Source organism: Nycticebus coucang, chromosome 7 (assembly GCF_027406575.1).
Source record: "Nycticebus coucang isolate mNycCou1 chromosome 7, mNycCou1.pri, whole genome shotgun sequence".
NCBI classification, from domain to species: Eukaryota; Metazoa; Chordata; class Mammalia; order Primates; family Lorisidae; genus Nycticebus; species Nycticebus coucang.
Window position 1 is genome coordinate 136439129 of NC_069786.1, and position 21255 is coordinate 136460383.

The 21255-nt window shown below is 46.6% G+C and overlaps 1 protein-coding gene and 1 pseudogene across 7 annotated transcripts in view; one reads left to right on the forward strand and one right to left on the reverse strand.

Moving 5' to 3' along the window:
• Nucleotides 1-1105: 1105 nt before the first annotated feature.
• ANKMY1 (ankyrin repeat and MYND domain containing 1) overlaps nucleotides 1106-21255 on the reverse strand; it is an 84982-nt gene continuing 64832 nt past the window's right edge. For all 7 annotated transcript variants that reach the window (XM_053598337.1, XM_053598341.1, XM_053598340.1 and 4 more), the window contains one exon: nucleotides 1106-2081. In XM_053598337.1, the coding sequence (XP_053454312.1) occupies nucleotides 1945-2081 (137 nt within the window). In that variant the 3' untranslated portion in view covers nucleotides 1106-1944. The remainder of the gene's footprint in view (nucleotides 2082-21255) is intronic.
• On the forward strand, nucleotides 5765-20303 carry LOC128590422 (60S ribosomal protein L27a-like; annotated as a pseudogene).

The following is a 21255-nucleotide window of genomic DNA, read 5'->3' on the forward strand; positions in this document are numbered from 1 at the left end:
CAGCAGCTGACCACTTCTGGGCTGTGCTCTGTCATGCTTTTTGGGGAGAGGGTACTGTCCCCCCAGGATCCCTTGCAGATGTCCCCTTGTACACGGCGCTCAGACAATGGGCCCTTGCTGGGGTCCAGCCCTGTGCGAGGGTCCCTTACCCACTCCCCACCCAGGCCAGGAGCCAGGTCCCAGCTTGGGGGGGACTCAGGCCAGGGTTCAGAGTGACCTGTGGCTGTCATCTGGCCCCAGTGATGCTGGATGACCAGCAAGACCTGGCACTGCAGACAGACACCAGACACCTGGGTCCCTTCCTGACCCCAGCCAGCCAACAGTTAAGGGCTTTCCTAAATGTGCACAAGTTCACAGACCGAAAGCTGCTATCTCAGCCCCTCCCAAATAGCTCTGGAGGGACCCAGGTGGCCTTAGGATGTGGGAGCTTCCCATTCACACAGGCTGTCAGACTCTTCTGCGCCTAGGTGGGCCTGCCTGCTGCAGGCCTGGCATGGGAGATGGCTTCCTGCCACAGAGGGGCCTTGCAATGGAAGGAAACCCTTGGGAACACCAGCTGCCATGACCCACATGGGCCCTGGGAGGACTGCTTAGCATTGCTTTGCTCCTTCCTCGTCACTCAGTTGGGGAAGCCTCTGGTCATTGGAGTCAGACCTTAGCCTTGCTCAGTCTGGGCCCACAGCCTATGCTTCCCCAGGTGGCCCCTTCTCTGCCAGTGCCAGTGTAGGCAGGGTCAGGAGCTCTCAGGTGGGGCACAGGGCAGCAGCACCCTACTGCACCCCAGCGGCCAAGGGGGCAGTGCTCTGGGCCCCACCCTGCACTCATCTCTGGAAGGGGCAGCCCTGAGTAGTCACCAGTCAGGGCAATGGCCAAGCCTGCTATGACCTTCCTCCATGAGGTGCCCCCACTGCTCCGAGTCTGTGGGTGACATGTGCTCTTTGAGTCCTTGTATGAATAAAAGGCTGGAGACCTACAGTGGGCCAGGGCCTCATGGAGCTACTCAACCCACCTCCGCACAGCCCAGGGGAGACTGCATGTGCACTCGATGTGATAGGGCACCTTGGAGGACAGGTAGGGACTTAGGACAAGCCCCACCGTGAGTGAGGTCTGCAGGGACACTTGCTGTGCTGGGTCCAATCAGCCCAGCTGTGTCTCCACGTCCCGCCTGGACAGACTTGGATCTGTTCTTGACTGAGCACCCACCTTGGTACAGGGGAGGAGGAGAGGCCACAGTGCAGAGAACCCAGGCAGCTTCCAGCAAGGGCCACTCACCTCCCCCACCCCAACTCCCATCTCTTCTCTGGTCACACAGGACAGGTAGATCCTCTAACCCCCAGGAAAATTCTAGTCCCTGCAGGTGGCCTCATATGCCCAGGAGGCCAGAGTAAGGGGACCCAGTTGCCAGTTGTCCCAAGGCTGGGCTGTCCTGATGGTCCCATCTGTCCTCGACAGGCTGTGTCCCTGGGGAGAGGGTCATCTCAAGGGATCTGCAGCCCTGCCCTTGTGCCTGTGGGGGTGCCAGTGCCAGGCTCCCTAGAGGCAGAGAGGTCAACACAGCGGCGCTGGCAGAAGCACCCACTCTCCTGGGTGTGCCCCAGGGGCTGTTTTATTAGGAGTGCGGTCTGCACTGGTCTGCCAGGCAGACATCTAACTGTGATCTCCTGGCCCTACATGAGTGTGAAAAGCAGGGCCTCCCCATGCAGAGGAGTAGGCAGCACGCCCAGACACAGGTCTTCAGGTGTCATAGCTCCAGGCGGGTCCGAGGCTCCACACAGGCCTTCCCCAAGACATCTGCAGTGGCCAGGCCTGTGGTGGCAGCTATCCTTGCCTGCCTGCCCCACCACACGCCCCAGAGAAGCCCCAGCACCTCTTCTTGGGCAGGCTGGAGTGGGAGCAGCCCCAGGGGCTCTGCAGGGCTCTGTGGAGCAGGGGGCGGCTAGATGCTCACTGGTGGCATGCAGAATAGACACGTTTCGTCCGACCGAGCAGGACCTCGGACTTTGGGGTCACCACTTGGCTCCGCTGTTTCCAGGGCTTCTGAAAGTCCACCTTCATGTGAGAAATGTGCATCTTTCTCTTTGCTGTCAGAAAAGGAGGACACACAGGTGAGGTGGGCACTTGGCACGGGACACCTACCCATGTGCTGGCTGCAAAGCCCTGCCTGCCCTGGGCCACACCTGGTGCCGTGCCTGGGACCACCTCTGAGGTTCCAAGCCCTACTTGCCAAGTTCCACATCACCCGTGCTGCCCACAGAGAGCTCTCCATCCCTCTCCACTCTGCGTAGGGATTCGGCACGTGCATGCGCCCGTCCAGCACACAGAGATGTTCAGACATTCTCATGGGTGCACACAAACACTGCTCCCGTCCATGTGACACTAAGTGTCCTTTACCTGGGGGTAAGGCCCTCTGTTGAGAAGCACCACTTGTAATGCAAACGCTCCCTCACTGTTCAGGATGGAGGACTCCTGCCCATTTCTCAGTCACTACTGAAATCATGGAAGGACCCTAACTGGGTTGTTGCTCCCGCTGGGAACTAAAACAGGTGGCATGGCAGGTGTCAGAGGCCGTCAAACAAGGGGGCAGAGTCTAGGGAAGGGGAACACAGATGGGGTACTGAGACCACAGGAAACAAGGCTGCTGCAGCTTGACAGTGGGCCAGGGGCAGGAATCCTGCAGGCCTCGCCAGGACACCAGGCCCACATGATGTGGGGTTGCTACCACCAGTAGGCTATTCCTCTGTGCACAGGGACCCACCAAGACAGGGCTGCCCCCCAAAGTGAAACTTGAGTGCATCTAAACATTTTCCTTTTTTCATTTGGTCTAAAAATATGAACAGAAACCTTGATGTTTTTTGTTGGGGTGGGGGTTGAGAGAGAGTCTCACTGTCACCCTAAGTAGAGTGCTGTGGCGTCATAGCTCACAGCAATCTCAAACTCTTGGGCTCAAGCATTTCTCTTGCCTCAGCCTCCTGAGTAGCTGGGACTACGGGCGCCCACCACAACGCCCGGCTAGTTTTCTATTTTTAGTAGAGACAGATCCCACTCTTGCTGAGGCTGGTCTCGAACTCCTGAGCTCAGCAATTCACCCACCTCAGCCACCCAGGTGCTGGGATTACAGGCTCGAGCCTCCACACCTCCCTTACCTTGATGGTTTCTAACCCAATTATTTTCATACTTGATCTAGGGATGCACAAAAAATGAACGAGGAAAAAATTTTACAGGAGACCTCAAAGTACACAGTGTTGACCTGGGCGATCAGACCAACTGTCTTGATCTAAGAACTGCGAGAAACAAGGAAACACTAGGAAATGCCTACTTTGAAAAGGTTATAGTGATACAGTAGACTCTGCTAAAATAACCCCCTTTCCCTCCCAACCCTAATGAAATGCTGCCCACAGTCAACTGAGGTCACAGAGAAACTAAACAACATGTACCAAAAAGAAAGAGAAAATTAAAGGCTTCAGTGAACAGAGGGGGAAGTGGCATGTTAGGTAGGTGCAGAAATACCACCCCCTCCCAGCAGAGGCCAAGGTGTGCTGGAAACCTCAAAGAAGCACAGAGTTCTCCCTATTGTCAGGGAGAGGCTGCACAAGCTCATATTGCCCAGGGCTCTGGGCAGAAAAAACGATGTTCCCCATGAAGAATCAGTGGCTGGTGACAAAGGATAATGAGAAAGGACAAAGCAACTGCAGGGCTCGCCCACACCAAGGCAGCATGAGACTCCCTCAGAGAAAGTGGAAATCACGATGCCCTAGTAATACAAGCTCACACTTAAAAAAAAAAAAAAAAATTACATTTCAAAAAAATACCACCAGAACCTGCATCTTAAGAACTTTAATAGGGCCGACTGAATTGACCTATAAAAGTAGTGTTTTGTGTTGGCAAAGAAATAAAAGGAAAGAAATAGAAACCATAAGGTAAAAAGTTTTTTTAAAAGAAACAAAAGAAAAATAAGGAGATTAGAAAAGCACCAAGTGGATGTGATTATCAGCAGTCAGCAGATAATCTGCTTCTACCCTCCCCCCACCAATAGCAACAATGTGACAGCCATCCACAGACAAAAGTCCCTCTGTGGGGCCTTAGGATCAGATCAAAGGTTGCAAAACTCTGATGGAACCCCAGACTGGGGAGGGCTGTTTTGAGAGGGCAGGTTTGCACCTAAATAGCAAGATCACCACCTGTAGTCTAGCTACAGACCTTTAGTTGTTCTCATCCCCCAATGGGCTCAGTTAGAGTCCTATTTGTCCTTGATCCTATCACCAAAATCATCTTCCCCAGTGACTTCTTGGAAGACACACCCAGTCCATGCCCCCAGAAGCAGGTCTGCCAACCATGGTCCCACTGCAGAATCTGAAATAGTCCTGTAACTCAGCTCCAGACCCTCACCTCCAGTCTGGAAGCAGTCCTGCCTTCCAGAGAACCTGCTAGGAAGACGTACTTGTCTGTGAGCCAAGAAACAAGCCCAACTACTGCAGTCCCACTGCAGATCTTAAAGTAGTCCTGAATCCAGGAGCAGCTCTGCCTGCTCAGGGGCCACTGGGAGACAGACTCATATGTGCCACAGGACACAGGCCTACCAATCTCAGTTCAGCTACAGATCTTGGAGGATCCCTGTGACCCAGACACAGCCCTGCTTAGCCATGGGGTGGAGACAGTCCTGTCTACCCACAAACTTGACAGTAGGGATGGCCATCTGCACTCCCAAGCAAGCCTGCAGCACTCAGTCTCAGCTATGAACCCTAAAGCATCCCTGTGACTTGGTTCCATTCCTTCTCAGCTTTAATCTGGGACAAGTCCTGCCTGCTCAGGGACTCACTCAGTGACTAATATACCTTGGTCCATAGCCGGCTTTAGTCTCCAAAATGTAGAGGCAGTCCAGTCTACCCAGGGAAAAGAAATGGTCAATTTCTGCTCAAGCCCCTGATGGCAGGTCTGGTAACAGTGAGCCCCACTATGCACCCAAAAGCAGCAATGTGATCCACTCAACTACAATCCCAGAGGCAATCCCTTCAGCCTAGGAACCCAATAGAAGATATTTATCTGCCAAAACCTGTCTGTAAAGACTGGAAAGGTGTTTTTGGGGGGGTTTTGTTTGTTTGTTTGTTTGTTTTGCAGTTTGGGGCCAGGGCCAGGTTTGAACCCACCACCTCTAGTATATGGGGCTGACACCCTACTCCTTTGAGCCACAGGCGCTGCCCAAGACTGGAAAGGTGTTTGTCTTTCAAATGAAGACACTAACACAAGGCTACATAGATAATGAAGAATTAAGCCACCACCAGAAGAAACTAATTAAACTCCAGTCAGTGATCCCCAAAGAAATGGATATCTACGGATTGTCTGACAAAGAATTCAAAACAATCATCTTAAAGAGGTGCAATAAGACAAAGGCAACCAAATGAAGTCAGAGAAACAATGCATAAAAAAGTTTAAAGTTCGATAAAGAAATAGAAACTATAAAAAAGAACCAAACAGAAATCCTAGAGCTGAAGAATACAACGACAAATTGAAAAAATCAATAGTTTCAATAACAGTCTTGATCATACTGAAGAAAGAATCAGCAAATTCAAAGTTAGATTAAATTAGCCAATTAGTGACAGGGAAGATGGATAACTAGAGACATCAATTGCCAGATTGTCCCAAAAAGAAGTATAAGTTTCAGATAAAAAAAAAAATCAACACAGCTCAGGTGTAACTCTGAGGGAAAGGTGTCAAAACCTTCTAGAGATTCTGCAAGAAGTTGTGGAGCAGAACAAGAAGCAGCAAGATGTCAGGAGAGATCAACCCCAGAGAAACCTGGAGCTCAGTGGGAAGGTAGGTGGGGGCTTCTTCTTTCCTCAGACCTCTGGTAGTCAGCAAGCTCCCGAGCTGCTGGAGAACATGTGTAACCTCGTGAGCCCAAAAGCTGCTGCCACCACCAAACTGTGAAAGCAGAAAGCTTTTCCTCTAATATCAGGAACATGACAAGGGTGCCCACTCCCCAATTCCATTCAACATGATACTTGGGGGTACTTTCCAGAGCAATTAAGCAAGAAAAATAAATTGAAGGCCCCCAAATCTGAAAGGAAGAGATTAAATTGTCTCTGTTTAGGCCAGGCACAGTGGCCCATGCCTGTAATTCTAGCAGTCTGGGAGGCTGAGGCAGGAGGATCACTTGAACTCAGGAGTTCCAGACCAGCTGAGCCCTGAGCAAGAGCAAGACACTGTCTCTACTAAAAATAGAAAAATTTAGCTGGACCTGGTGACATGTGTCTATAGTCCCAGCTACCATGGAGGCTGAGGCAATTGGATCACTTGAGCCCAGGCGTTTGAGGTTGGTGTGAGCTAGACTGACACCATGGCACTCTATCCCAAGTGACAGAGCAACACTCTGTCTCAAAAATAAAAAATAAAATTGTCTCTGTTTAAAGATGACATGATATATATGTAATATACATATATATACATATATATATAAATCTGTATCCCTAAATAACAACAACAACAACAACAAAAAAAAAAACATGGATACAGGAAAGTTGCAGGATACAAAATCAACATACAAAAATCATTTGTGCTTCTATACACTAACAATGAACTATCTGAAAAAGATGTTAAGAATATAATCTCATAATAGCATAAAATATAAGAATAAAATACTGAGTAATAAATTTAACTAAGGAGGTGAAAGATTTGTACACTGAAAACTATAAAATGCCAGTGAAAGAAATTGAAGACAAAGACACAAATAAATGGAAAGATATCCCATGTTCATGAATTGGAGGAATTAATACTATTAAAATACCCACAGTACCCAAAGCAATCTACAGATTCAATGCATCCCTATTAAAATTCCAATGGCATATTTTTGCAGAAATAGAAAAAATAGTCCTATATTGTGTGTGAAATCACAAAATACTCTAAGTAGCCCAAGTAATCTTGAGAAAGAAGAACAAATCTGGAGGTATCAGTTATGGTTTCAAAACATACTATAATACAAAGGTACAGTAATCAAAGCAGGATGGTACTGTCAGAAAAACAGATACATGGACCCGTAGAATGAAATAGAGAGCCCAGGAATAAAGCTACACATACACGGTCAACCAACCTTTGATAAGGGGGCCAAGGAAACACAGTGGAGAAAGGAGTATAACAAATGGAGTTAGGAAACTCGGATGTCCACACACAAAGAAATGAAATTGGGCCCTTACCTTACAGCATACACCAAAATTAATTCTGAATGGATTAAAAACTTAAATATAAGGTATGAAACCATAAAATTCTTAGGAGAAAACGTTTCTCGATATTGGTCTTGGCAATAATTATTTTGGATATGACACCAAGTGGAGCTGCTCCAAAGTGAGAGACTCACACGTTAACTGACAGGAGCCATCGGCAAAGTGAGGCCGGGCCACAGCCTGCGGGAACCTCCTTGCAAAACATATATCACAACTGGGTTAATACTCAAAATACATGAGAAATTCATACAACTCAATAGCAAAACAACAAACGAACCTGATTTTTAAAATAGGCAAAGAATCTGAATAGGCACTTCTTTTCCAAAGAAGATGACCAAGGGAATGTAAGGTGCTCAACATCACGAATCACCAGAAGCAAAACCACAGGATGATGTGACCGGACGCCTGTTAAATGTTCAATGTTAAGATGAAATGTTAAAGGAAATGTTAAAATGAAATGAAATGTTATAATGAAAAAGTATATAAAAGAGACGTGTTGGCGAGGATGTCTTATATGCTGTTGATGAGAATATAAATTGGTATACCATTATAGAAAACAATATGGAGGTTTCTAAAAAATTAAAAACAGAACCACCACGTGATACAGCAATCCCACTACTGGGTGTATATCCAGAGGAAATGAAGTCACTATATTGAAGGGATATCTGCATTCCCATGTTCATTGCAACATTCTTCATAATAACCAAAATATGGAAACAGCCTGAGGGCCTGTCAAGAGACAAATGGATGGAGAAAATCTGGTACATATACACAATTGAATATTATTCGGCCATAAAAAGGAATGAAATTCTGCTGTTCTCAACAACATGGTCAAACCTGGGGACATTATGCTTCGTGAAATAAACTAGACCCAGAAAGATAGACCCTGAATGGGCTCATGTGGAACTAGGTGAGACTCTAAAACACTCAAACTCTCAGAAGCACAGTTTAGGGTGGTTGCCAGTGACTGGAGGATGGAGATGGTGGATCAAAGGACACAAAGTTTCAGTTAGACTAAGTTGGTGGGGGTGGCTAACATACAGCATGGTGATGACTGTTTACTTGAACTTTACTAGGAGAGAAGATCTGAAGTGTCCTCACTCCCCACACAGTAACTATGTGAGGTGACGGGAGTATTAATTAATTTGATCATAGTGATCATTCTAGTATGTATATGAAATCATCATATTGTATACCTTGAATATAGATGATTTTTATTTGTCAATTACACCTTGATAAAGCTAGGGAGGTAAGCACCAAGTAGAGCTGAAGTGCAGACCCCCCTGGAGGAGGCAAGGCCCCCCAGGAGATTGGACCTGCTGAGCTGGGTGGTGGGAGGCAGGGCCCCATAGAGAGCAAAGCGACAGCCCCTTCCCAGGCTGGAGGCCTGAACGCAGCCCTCAGGCTGCAAAAGATCTGCTGATTCCAACCAGATGAGACAGAATGGGACAGAAGATCTGAACTGGACAGTGCTGGGCCCTGGCTGTCCACACACAGAGGACTGAACAGGGCCTCCAACACATACTGTCCACAAAAATACATTTCAGATGAAATAGGGACTGAAACGCAAAAAGCATCACCTCAAAGACCAGATAAGACAATGGGGGTGCAGCTTCCCAAAGAGAGAAAGCTATGAGCCATAAAGGAAAAGGTGGCTAATGACCACCAGCCAGGTTAAACTGGCACAGAAAGGCACCAGCATGGTCAGCTGAGGCCACAGGACAGCAATAAAAAAGTCAGTTTAACAAGGAAAAGGGGGAACAATTACTCACACTCATGATTCACAGACACGCAAATCCAAATGGCCAAAAAATGAATGTACGAAAAAACGTTCAACTTCACTGGTCATCAAGGAAATGCAAAAAGAAACTTTATAGATAATTGTGCAATGTAAAAATCTTAAAAGGGAGCAATTTTACAGATCGTGTGAGAGGCATGTATAAATGAAAAGCAAAATCACAAAACAGGATAAAGGTGGCGGGTTTAGCTGCCCCTCATTCTAGTTCTTTAAACACGAGGCATCGGAACAGGATGGCACATTGCATACACCTGTCCCCTTAGTGGTGGTGGCTCAGGGACCCCTTTATTGTTATCCTTTTGCTTTGCTTTATTTTTTTATTCTATTTGTATTTATTTATTTATTGCAGTTTCTGGCCGGGGCTGGGTTTGAACCCACCACCTCCAACATACGGGGCCAGCGCCCTAATCCTCTGAGCCACAGGCGCCACCCTTTGCTTTATTTTTTAATTACAATACTGCACCAGGTTGGATCCAGGCTTTGTAGGCCTTGAAGCATGTGGCAGGTAGTTTCATAAGAAGAACCTGGACCACAAACAAACTCAGTGTGGAGGCAAGACCTATGCTGTGAGTTTCCCAATTTCACAGAATCAAAGGAGGACAAGGGCCCAAGAAGACAGGACAGGTGGACAGGAGGGAGGGAGGCAGATGCCCCTACCTAGGCTTCATCCCTGCGGTGTCCAGGGAAGAAAACCCACAGCTCCTGGCCATCATCGATGCTGTCTGTGTCCTTACTGGGACCACAGGACACACCCCAGCCACCCCCTCATAGCTCAGAACCTCAAGAGAACACAAAAGCTCCCTGGCTTCTGGGCAGAACCCTGGCCCCCATAAATTCCAAGCCCTTTATCTCCATCACAGCCTTCCTACTTTCCTGAGCCACTGCCCTGACTCCAAAGGCCATGCCTGCCTCCTGTACCCCTCAGACCTGACACCCGCTTCCATGCCCAGCTGCTAGGCCTCTACCCTGTAGCACCCGGCCATCCCCAGGCAGCTGCCCACTCCCAAGAGCCAGGTATGGTGCCTGGGAGGGGTAGGGCACCCCTCAGCTCCCTGGTCTCTCCACCCAAGGGTCCACAGGCATGACCTACCACTCTGGAGCACACACACCCCAATCTAGCCCCATGTCCCGCCCCATCCCACCTCAGCCCCTCCACCAACCTCACGCCCTCTACCTCACTTCCTTTCCTGATCCATTCTGGACTCTGCAGCCTGAGGTTGCCATACACTCTCTGAAGGTGCCCTTGGTCACCCAGTGACACATACACCTGGCCACTGCCCTTTGCCCTCTGTGCTTCAACCAACCCCAGCTGTGCCTCCCCCCATGGCCTCCCAGGGCAAGGGAAAGAGGGCTGGAAGGAGGTCCTTGGGGCCAGGGCCTCTGAGCATATGCCGAGCCAGAAGAAGGGCCAGCCAGACACCCTCAGCAAACTGACCCCTCAGTAGCCACAGCCAAGCTGCCGCTGCCCAGTTAAACCTAGAACTCTGCGACCAGGCATGTGAGGGCTGGGGCTGCCCAGGGTCTGACCAGTAGGAGAAGGCCAGGGAAGCAAGAAGTGGACCTGGGGCATGGGGCTTCCTGGGGCCACTGAGACTCCCATTCTACTGCAGGGCCTTCAACAGGGCACAGCTGGGCCATACCTGGAGTGGTTGCCAGGGACACAGGGCCCCACATGGCCTGTTGTGGAACCTGAGATGCCTCTGGTCTCAGGACACCAGAGCAGGGTCGTAGGGCATGTCCCCGAAGGCCCCGGAGATGCCCTTCCTGGGGCCTTGGGCCAGCACATATTGAAGCATGTTCCTTGCTATCCCAGAGCTGGGGGAGGTGAGCTCCAGGGCAGAAGGGCCCCTCCTCTGTGCCTGGTCAATCTATAGGGTCCCAGGGGCCTCAGACTCATGAACATTCCATCCCTCCTTTCTCCCTAGCTCCCACTCCTCCTGCTCCACCTCTCCATCACATAAGTGACCTTGCTACCCCCACCCCCACTCTCCATCTGGCCCCAGGTCCAGATCTTGCTATGCCCCCACCACAGTCACTGGCCCAGGAGGAGACAGGAATGGGACATAGCCACTTTACAGCTTGCAGAAAGGGTGTGGCCTTCTGCAGGAGCCCAGGACCAGGCACCCTGGGGAGGCCCCTCTGGTTCCTCTGGCGTGCTGAATTCCAACTTGGTCTATAAAGGGAAAGCTGACCCAGGACAGCAAAGGACCCTGAGGTGTTTCTGGGAGTCTCTGAGCACCAGCTGCTTGCAACACTGTAGGGGTTCATGGCATCTCTGCTCTGGACAGAGTCTCGGTGAGAGGAAGGGCCACAGGGGAGAGGAGAGACAGCCGGAGCACTCCCAGTTGTGGTGCTGGTCAGCCTCTGCACAGTGGAGTGTCCCATGAAGAGCCCTGGCAGGGACCAAGGGCTCAAGGGACATGCGTCCTCCCTGCCCCCTCCCCAGACACTGCAGTGAACACAAGGACAAGGATAGCACCAGAGTGAAGGGAGATGGGGGCAGGGGCCTGGCCACATGCAGGAAACGCCTGAGAGCAAGCAAGTACTGAGCAGCAGGGAAGCTGTGCAGAGTGGAGTCTGGAGAAAGATGTGGGTGGAAGTGGCAAAAACTAGCTGGCAGTGACTACATTAAAGTTCAAGGGTAACAACGCATGAAAAGGAATGCCTGGTTCCTCTGAAAGCCGTGCTCACCAGCATGCTCGGAATGGGTAGAGAGCCTCAAAGACCTAAAGGGATTGGACTCAGTGTCACAGCTGCAGGTACTGTCCCATCCCCACAGGGGAAGGGGCTGGGACAGAGACACAGTCTCGGCTGTCCTGCCCACAGCCACTAGTGGGTGCCTCTTTACCACACAGACAGAAAACATGGAATTCCTAGTTCCGGCATGGTGTGAGCCAGGTGCTAGTTGAGCCACCCCAAGTCACACCACCAAAGGGCACTTTTTTAGTAGCTGCAGGTTCTGAACTGAACAAAACAGAATTCCTGCTGCTGGGGTCTGCTGTGGGGTGTAGGGGCCACAGATGGTGCATATCAAGTCAGACATCAAGATCAGGGGAGGATGTGGAGGGAGGCTGCTCCTGGGAAAGGGCAGTCCATGCCATCCCCCGTATTCTGCCTTCCCAGTGGACTCCCACTGTCTCTTTCCAGCAGGTGCACCATGGACGACATGGCCCCTTCTTGCTACAGTCAGGACCCAACCTGGCCCCCTGCAACATCAATCCCTCTGTCTCCACATAAGCTCCATCATCTCCCTATGAGAACATAGGCTTTCACACACAGGGACCAGATATGTCCTCTTCTGTGGGACCCTCGCCTCAACCAGGTGAGTCAGAGGACAGGACTCACCACAGCTGCCCACCCAGAGGAGGAGATAACATGGCTATTTGGGGGAGGTCATCCAGGCCGCCCCACCATAGTGCTTGACTGATAACTGGGAAATTCAAGGCTCTGAAGATGCCAACTGTTTCCCAATTAAATGGAACAAAATAAGTACAAAGTCCCAGCAAGACATTTTTGAAGTTGACAAACCAAATGTACAATTCATCTGAACAAATAAGCATGTGAAAGACCTAGCCTTCACAAGGACGATGAGGATAAAGGTGGGTTTGTTGTGGTGGACATGAAAATGCCTTCTAATGCTGCAGGCTAAGCCAGCAGGAACCGGAACCACCAACTACAGCATCGCACTAATCATTGGGAAAGATCTAGCCAGGAGGCTCTTGCTTGAAAATTAATTCATGGCTGATTATAAAATTATGGATGAAGCAATAACACACTAAAATGGTTGTGAAAATCTGTAAAGATAATCCTGATAGAATCCCATCAGAGATTGTCCCTGAGCACATCAGCAACCCAGACTTGAAGGGCAGGATACAAGAATGTGACAATGTGGTAAAAACAAGACACAGCAGAGTTCACATGGCAAGAAAATTCTTGAGCAAGCAGAGGGAACCAGGCCTCTGCTCCAGTGGTAGCCATGGGCGGAACAGATCTGGGATGGAAACACAGGCTCCATGAGCAAAAGGTATGCCTGAGGTGGTACCTTTCCAGGTGGGGCGCTGCAGGGATGGAGAATAGAATCTGCATGTGCAGAGGCAGCATACTCCCAGGGCAGAGCTGACTCAGAATTGCTGCTTTTGTGAGCCCAAGATGCAACTGGCCCCCAGGGGAGCATAGCTGGGACAAAAGCAGGCATGGCAGCAGCATCAGCCCAGGGAAGGGCAGGAACTGAAAGCCATTTGTGAGCTCTAACCACGCCCACCCCAACACAGAGTGCAGCAGAGACAGAGATGCCAGCTCCATGAGAATTGGCACAGCAGCAGCGGCACAGGGTGGGGCTGAGTCACAGTTGCTGTGAACTCAAACAGCACCTGGCCCATAGGGGAATATAGAGAGGACAGAAATGCAAATTCTGGGAGAATATAAGTGGCAGCAACATCACTCAGGGGTGGGGCTGGAACTGAGTGAAACTCCCCAGCCTCCATTAAGCACCCAAGGTAGTCAGGCTTCAGCTCCCCCTGCCAGCTGGTGGCAGAGTGGGGCAGCCTGGCCAAGGAGACAGATCTCCCAGTGACTCAGGCAGGCACAAATCACTGTGCATCTGCTCATTGGAGGAAACTGAGTTACAGCCCTGCGGGGTTACCAGTGACTGGGCATGACAGAGGTGCAAGAAGAGGAAGGAGACATCAACCTTCCCAGACTAATTCATTTGCTGGGAGAGTCCTTCTGACTCCACAGAGCATCAGAACAAGTCATACTTGAGCTGCCAGCAGACCCCTGCTATCTAGTTGCTAGAGACTTTTTGAACTCTCTCCCCCTTGAGACTGGGTGCTGACTGGGACGATTGATTTTGAACTCTTGACCTGGGCCAATTACCTGAGGACCATCCAAGGTGGTACCCTGGTGGTGCTGTGGGAAGGTTTGATTTTCCTTTTCCAGTTGTTGCCCATGGGTGGAGGGGTGTCTTAGTTGCTTGTATCTTTCTATAGCTGAGACTTCAACCCAGAGTTACTTATTCACTAGGAGTGGACAGAGACCAGCTGAAAACAAGACAGAGTCACTTAGCCCCACCACACCAACCAGGTCTCCAGTGTCTCAGGCTGTAGTACTGTATGGGTCCTCTGCAAAGCTGTAGGGGAAAATGTGCTGCCACCAGTCCCAGCTCTTGGGCAAAGGGCAGGTGAATCACTACTCCAGGAGCCCCCAACCCAATTTCACCTTATCTGCTCATCTAGTCAAATGGTGAAAAATAATTATGGGGCAGAATCAGTGGAAAAACTCTGGAAACATGAATAATCAGAGTAGGTCAACTCCCCCAAGGAACAAGGCGGACACACCAGAAGATCCCATTCATAAACAAATGGTTGAGATGTCAGAAATTGAATTCAGAATTTGGATTGCAAATAAGATTAACAGAAGGGAGGTAAAGGTGGAATTAGAAATTCAAGGAGCATTTCAAAAGTTGTCTCAGAATTCAATGAATTCAAAGAAAAATTTATCAAAGACTTTGACACATTGAGACAAGAACTTGCAGCCCTCAAAGATCTGAGAAATGCAGCAGAATCCCTCAGTAACAGAATGGAGCAGGCAGAAGAAAAGATCTCTGACATTGAAGACAAAGTTTTTTAACCCTCCCAAACACTCAATGAGGAACAGAAGTGGAAAGCAAAAACAAATCATTCTCTCAGAGAGCTCTGGGACAATTCGAAGAAAAATAATATTTGCCTTATAGGAATTCCTGAAGGCAACAAGATTGCTTCAAAAGGCCCAGATGCTCTATGCCAAGAGATTATCGTGGAGAACTTCCCAAACATGGCAAGAGATTCTGAAATTGAGATAGCAGACAGTTTCAGAACCCCAGCACGACTCAACCCAAATAAAGCATCTCCCAGATACATTATAATTAACTTGGCCAAAGTTAATATGAAGGAGAAAATTCTGCAAGCAGCCAGACATAAGAAAACCATAACCTACAAGGGGAGGAATATTAGAATGACTGCAGATCTCTCTGCTGAAACTTTTCAGGCTATAAGAGGGTGTTCATCAAACTTTAACCTCCTAAAACAAAATAACTTTCAACCCAGGTTCCTGTATCCAGCTAAACTGAGTTTCATTTATGATGAAGAGATTAAATACTTTAATGACATTCACATGTTGAAGAAATTTGCCATAACTAAACCAGCTGTCCAGGATATTCTCAGACCTATCCTTCATAATGACCAGCATAATCCTCTACCACCAAAGTAAACTCACTCAGGAACTTTTAATCAAATTCCAACTTCTGCAGCTCCTGTGGCTCAGCGAGTAGGGCACCAGCCCCATATACCGAGCGTGGCGGGTTCAAACCCAACCCCAGCAGTTTGGCTGGGGTTGGGTTTGAACACATTCCAACTTCTACAGTGGCAAAAGGATTAAAAATGTCCACTGGACTTTCGAAAAACTCGACACCGAAAATATTACCAAGCTTGTTAATATTTTCAATTAATGTGAATGGCTTAAATTTTCCTGTAAAGAGGCACAGGTTGACTAATTGGATACAAAAACTCAGGCCAAATATTTGCTGCATATAAGAATCTCATCTTGGGCAGTGCCTATGGCTCAACAGAGTAGGGTGCCAGACCCATATGCCAGAGGTGGCGGGTTCAAACCCAGCCCCGGCCAAAAACTGAAAAAAAAAAATTAAGAATCACATCCTACCTTAAAGGATAAATATAGACTCAGGGTGAAGAGATGATCATCTATAATTTAGGCAAATGGCAATCAGAAAAAAGCAGGTGTTGCAATTTTATTCACAGATACAATAGGCTTTAAACCAACAAAAGTAAGGAAAGATAAGAATGGTCACTTCATATTAGTTAAGGGTAATACTCAACATGATGAGATCTCAATTATTAACATTTATACACCCAACCAGAATGCACCTCAATTTATAAGAGAGATTCTAACAGACATGAACAACTTGATTTCCTCCAGCACCTTAATAGTCAGAGATTTTAACACCCCTTTGGCAGTGTTGGATAGATCCTCCAATAAGAAACTAAGCAAAGAAATTTTAGACTTAAACTTAACCATTCAACAATTGGATTAAACAGACATCTATAGAACATTCCATCCTAACAAAACTGAATACACATTCTTCTCATCATCCCATAGAACATCCTCCAAAATTGATCACATCTTAGGTCACAAGTCTAACCTCAGCAAATTTAAAACAATAGAAATTATTCCTTGCATCTTCTCAGACCATCAATAAAAGTTGAACTCAGTAACAACAGGAATCTGCATATTCATACAAAAACATGGCAACTAAATAACCTTATGCAGAACGATAGCTGGGTCTTAGGTGAGATTAAGAAGGAAATTACCAAATCTTTGGAACAAAATGATAATGAAGACATGAATTACCAGAACCTCTGGGATACTGCAAAGGCAGTCCTAAGAGGGAAATTTATAGCACTGCAAGCCTTCCTCAAGAGAATGGAAAGAGAGGAAATTAACAACTTACTGGGACATCTCAAGCAACAGGAAAAGGAAGAACATTTCAATTCCAAACCCAGCAGAAGAAAAGAAATAACCAAAATTAGAGCAGAATTAAATGAAATTGAAAACAAAAGGATTATACAGCAGATCAATAAATCCAAAAGTTGTTTTTTGAAAAGGTCAATAAAATAGATAAACCTTTGTCTAACCTAACCAGGAATAAAAGAATAAAATCTCTAATTTCATCAATCAGAAATGACAAAGACAAAATAACAACAGACTCCTCAGAAATTAAAAAAATCCTCAATGAATATTACAAGAAACTCTATTCTCAGAAATACAAAAATCTCTAGGAAATAGACCAATACTTGGAAGCACGCCACCCTCCTAGACTTAGCCAGAATTAAGTGGAAATTTTGAAATATTCAAAATCTCCCCAAAAAGAAAAGTCTTTGACCAGACGGCTTCACATCAGAATTCTACCAAACCTTTAAAGAAAAACTAGTACCTATATTACTTAACCTTTTCCAAAATATAGAAAAAGAAGGAATACTACCCAACACATTCTATGAAGCAAACATCACCTTGATCCCCAAACCAGGAAAAGACCCAACTAAAAAAGAAAATTATAGACCAATATCTCTAATGAATATTAATGCAAAAATATTCAGTAAGATCCTAGCAAACAGAATCCAGCAACACATCAAACAAATTATACCCCATGACCAAGTGGGCTTTATACCAGGGTCTCAAGGATGGTTCAATATACGTAAATCTATAAATATAATTCATCACATAAACAAAATTAAAAACAAAGACCATATGATTCTCTCAATTGATGCAGAAAAAGCTTTTGATAATATCCAGCATCCTTTCATGATCAAAACACTTAAGAAAATAGGTATAGAAGGGACATTTCTTAAATTGATAGAGGCCATCTACAGCAAACCCACAGCCAATATCGTATTGAATGGAGTTAAATTGAAATCATTTCCACTCAGATCAGGAACCAGACAAGGTTGACCATTGTCTCCACTGCTTTTTAACATTGTAATGGAAGTCTTAGCCATAACAATCAGGCAAGAAAAAGCAATCAAGAGAATCCATATAGGGTCAGAAGAGATCAAGCTTTCACTCTTCACAGACAATATGATTGTATATCCGGAAAACCCCAGGGATTCAACTACAAAACTCTCAGAAATGATCAAGGAATACAGCAGCGTCTCAGGTTACAAAATCAGTACTCACAAATCTGTAGCCTTTATATATACCAACAATTGTCAAGCTGAAAAAAAGTCAAGGACTCTATTCCTTTTACAGTAGTGCCAAAGATGAAATATTTGGGAGTTTACCTAACAAAGGACGTGAAAGATCTCTACAAAGAGAACTATGAAACTCTAAGAAAAGAAATAGCTGAAGATGTTAACAAATGGAAAAACATACCATGCTCATGGCTGGGAAGAATCACCATTGTTAAAATGTCCATACTACCCAAAGCAATATACAATTTTCATGCAATCCCATTAAAGCTCCACTGTCATACTTTAAAGATCTCGAAAAAATAATACTTAGTTTTATATGGAATCATAAAAAACCTCGAATAGCCAAGACATTACTCACAAATAAAAACAAAGCAGGAGGAATCACGCTACCGGACCTCAGACTATGCTATAAGTCTACAGTGATCAAAACAGCATGGTACTGGCACAAAAACAGAGAGGTAGATGTATGGAACAGAATAGAGAACCAAGAGATGAACCCAGCTACTTACCGTTATTTGACCTTTTACAATCCAATCAAAAACATTCAGTGGGGAAAAGACTCCCTATTTAATAAATGGTGCTGGGTGAACTGGCTGGCGACCTGTAGAAGACTGAAACTGGACCCACACCTTTCACCATTAACTAAGATAGACTCTCACTGGATTAAAGATTTAAACTTAAGACACGAAACTATAAAAATACTAGAAGAAAGTGCAGGGAAAACACTTGAAGAAATTGGCCTGGGTGAATATATATATATATATATATATAAATTTTTTTTTTTTTTTTTTTAAAGACAGAGTCTTACTTTATGGCCCTCGGTAGAGTGCCGTGGCCTCACACAGCTCACAGCAACCTCCAACTCCTGGGAGGTTAAGCGATTCTCTTGCCTCAGCCTCCCGAGTAGCTGGGACTACAGGCGCCCACCACAACGCCCGGCTATTTTTTGGTTGCAGTTTGGCCGGGGCCGGGCCTGAACCCGCCACCCTCGGTATATGGGGCTGGCGCCTTACCTACTGAGCCACAGGCGCCGCCCTGGGTGAATATTTTATGAGGAGGACCCCCGGGCAAGTGAAGCAACACCAAAACTACATTTTTGGGACCTGATCAAACTAAAAAGCTTCTGCACAGCCAAGAACACAGTAAGTAAAGCAAGCAGACAGCCCTCAGAATGGGAGAAGATATTTGCAGGTTAAGTCTCTAGCAAAGGTTTAATAACCAGAATCCACTGAGAACTCAAACTGATTAGCAAGAAAAGAACAAGTAATCCCATCGCAGGCTGGGCAAGGGACTTGAAGAGAAACTTCTCTGAAGAAGACAGACGCACGGCCTACAGACATATGAAAAAATGCTCGTCATCCTTAATCATCAGACAAATGCAAATCAAAACCACTTTGAGATATCACCTAACTCCAGTAAGATAGCCCACATCACAAAATCTGAAAACCAGAGATGTTGGCGTGGATGTGGAGAAAAGGGCACACTTCTACACTGCTGGTGGGAATGCAAAATAATATGTTCCCTTTGGAAAGATGTTTGGAGATCACTTAGGGATCTAAAAATAGACCTGCCATTCGATCCTTCAATTCCTCTACTAGGTTTATAACCAGAAGGCAAAAAATCACTTTATAACAAAGATATTTGCACTAGAATGTTTATTGCAGCCCAATTCATAATTGCTAAGTCATGGAAGAAGCCCAAGTGCCCATAGACCCACGAATGGATTAATAAATTGTAGTGTATGTACACCATGGAATATTATGCAGCCTTTAAAAAAGATGGAGACTTTACCTCTTTCATGTTTACATGGATGGAGCTGGAACATATTCTTCTTAGTAAAGTATCTCAAGAATGGAAGAAAAAGTATCCAATGTACTCAGCCCTACTATGAAACTAATTTATAAGCACCCACACTTCCATATAAAAGCTATAACCCAACATAGCCCAAGATGACAGGGAAAGAGGAGGAGGGGGGCGGAGGGGAGGATGAGTGGAGGGAGGATAATTGGTGGGACCACGCCTACGGTGCATTTTACAAGGGTACATGTTAAATCTACTAAAGTAGAATATAATTATCTCTTTTTTTGTCTCAGCCACCGATGTACCATCCAGACTGAGGAAGACCGAGAAGCTTCAGGGCCATGTGAGCCATGGCCACGGCCGTGTCGGCAAGCGCAGGAAGCCCCCAGCAGGCCGAGGTAATGCTGGTGGCATGCATCATCACAGGGTCAACTTTGACAAATATCACCCAGGTTACTTTGGGAAAGTTGGTATGAGGCATTACCACTTAAAGAGGAACCAGAGCTACTGCCCAACTGTCAACCTTGATAAATCGTGGACATTGGTCAGTGAGCAGACACGGGTAAATGCTGCCAAAAACAAGACAGGAGTTGCTCCCATCATTGATGTAGTACAGTCGGGCTACTACAGAGTTCTGGGGAAGGGAAAACTTCCAAAGCAGCCAGTCATTGTGAAGGCCAAATTCTTCAGCAGAAGAGCTGAAGGGAAGATTAAGGGTGTGTTGGAGGGGCTTGTGTCCTGGTGGCTTGAAGCCACGTGGAGGGGAGGTTCATTAAATGCTATTTCCTTGTGGTCTAGAGAAAAAAAAAAAGAATATAAATATCTTAACACAATAACTAAGAAAATGCAGTGAAGGCTATGTTAATCAGTTTGATGAAAGTATTTCAAATTGTATATAAAACCAGCACATTGTACCCAATAATTGCATTAATGTACACAGCTATGATTTAATAAAAATAAAATAAATTAATAAATAAAATTCTTTCCACATGAAGCAGGAGAGGGGTCGGCATGCTTTAGAGACAGCTTTCCATGTTAGGAAGAATGAACATCTCCAAGGAACAGGGGGCTGAAGAAAATGTAAGCACCACGTGGACACGTGGAGATGTTCAGACTCGTCAGTGAACGGAGGAGCCTGGGGAAGGTGGCCTCACAGGAAGGTTCATCTCTGAGAGGGCACGGGGCAGCGGGCAGAGTCCTCTTAGCATAGCTGAGACTGACTGAACCTTCCCCGAGAGATGCTAAGACACGGCATTGGAAACGGGAACACAAAACATCAAACTGCAACTAGTTGAAATTCTACTGAAGGGAAAAATAGGCCAAAGGGTGTGCACGTGTGTGCAGCATTCTTCCAATGGTGAGCAATGAAAAAACTACGTGGCCATCATGGCACGTGCAGGTGAATTCACAGATGACCCACAGGGGATGATGAGACCAACATAGGTGTCAGGATGGCAGCCAGGGCCGCAAACATAACTATACCATCTTAATTACAAATGAACAGCAGGCACAGGAAGGGGTGTGTGCACCACACACAGGTTTGCACAAAAGAGTAACGTTCCCCACAGTGCTCAGAATGCTTCCCCGGATGGTGAGGGGAAGGCGATTGTCACTGTCCTTCTGATCTTATCTTTACTATCTTCTTTTTAAATAATCAGATGCTACGTACATATTCAGCATGAAAAATAATATTCACTTGGGG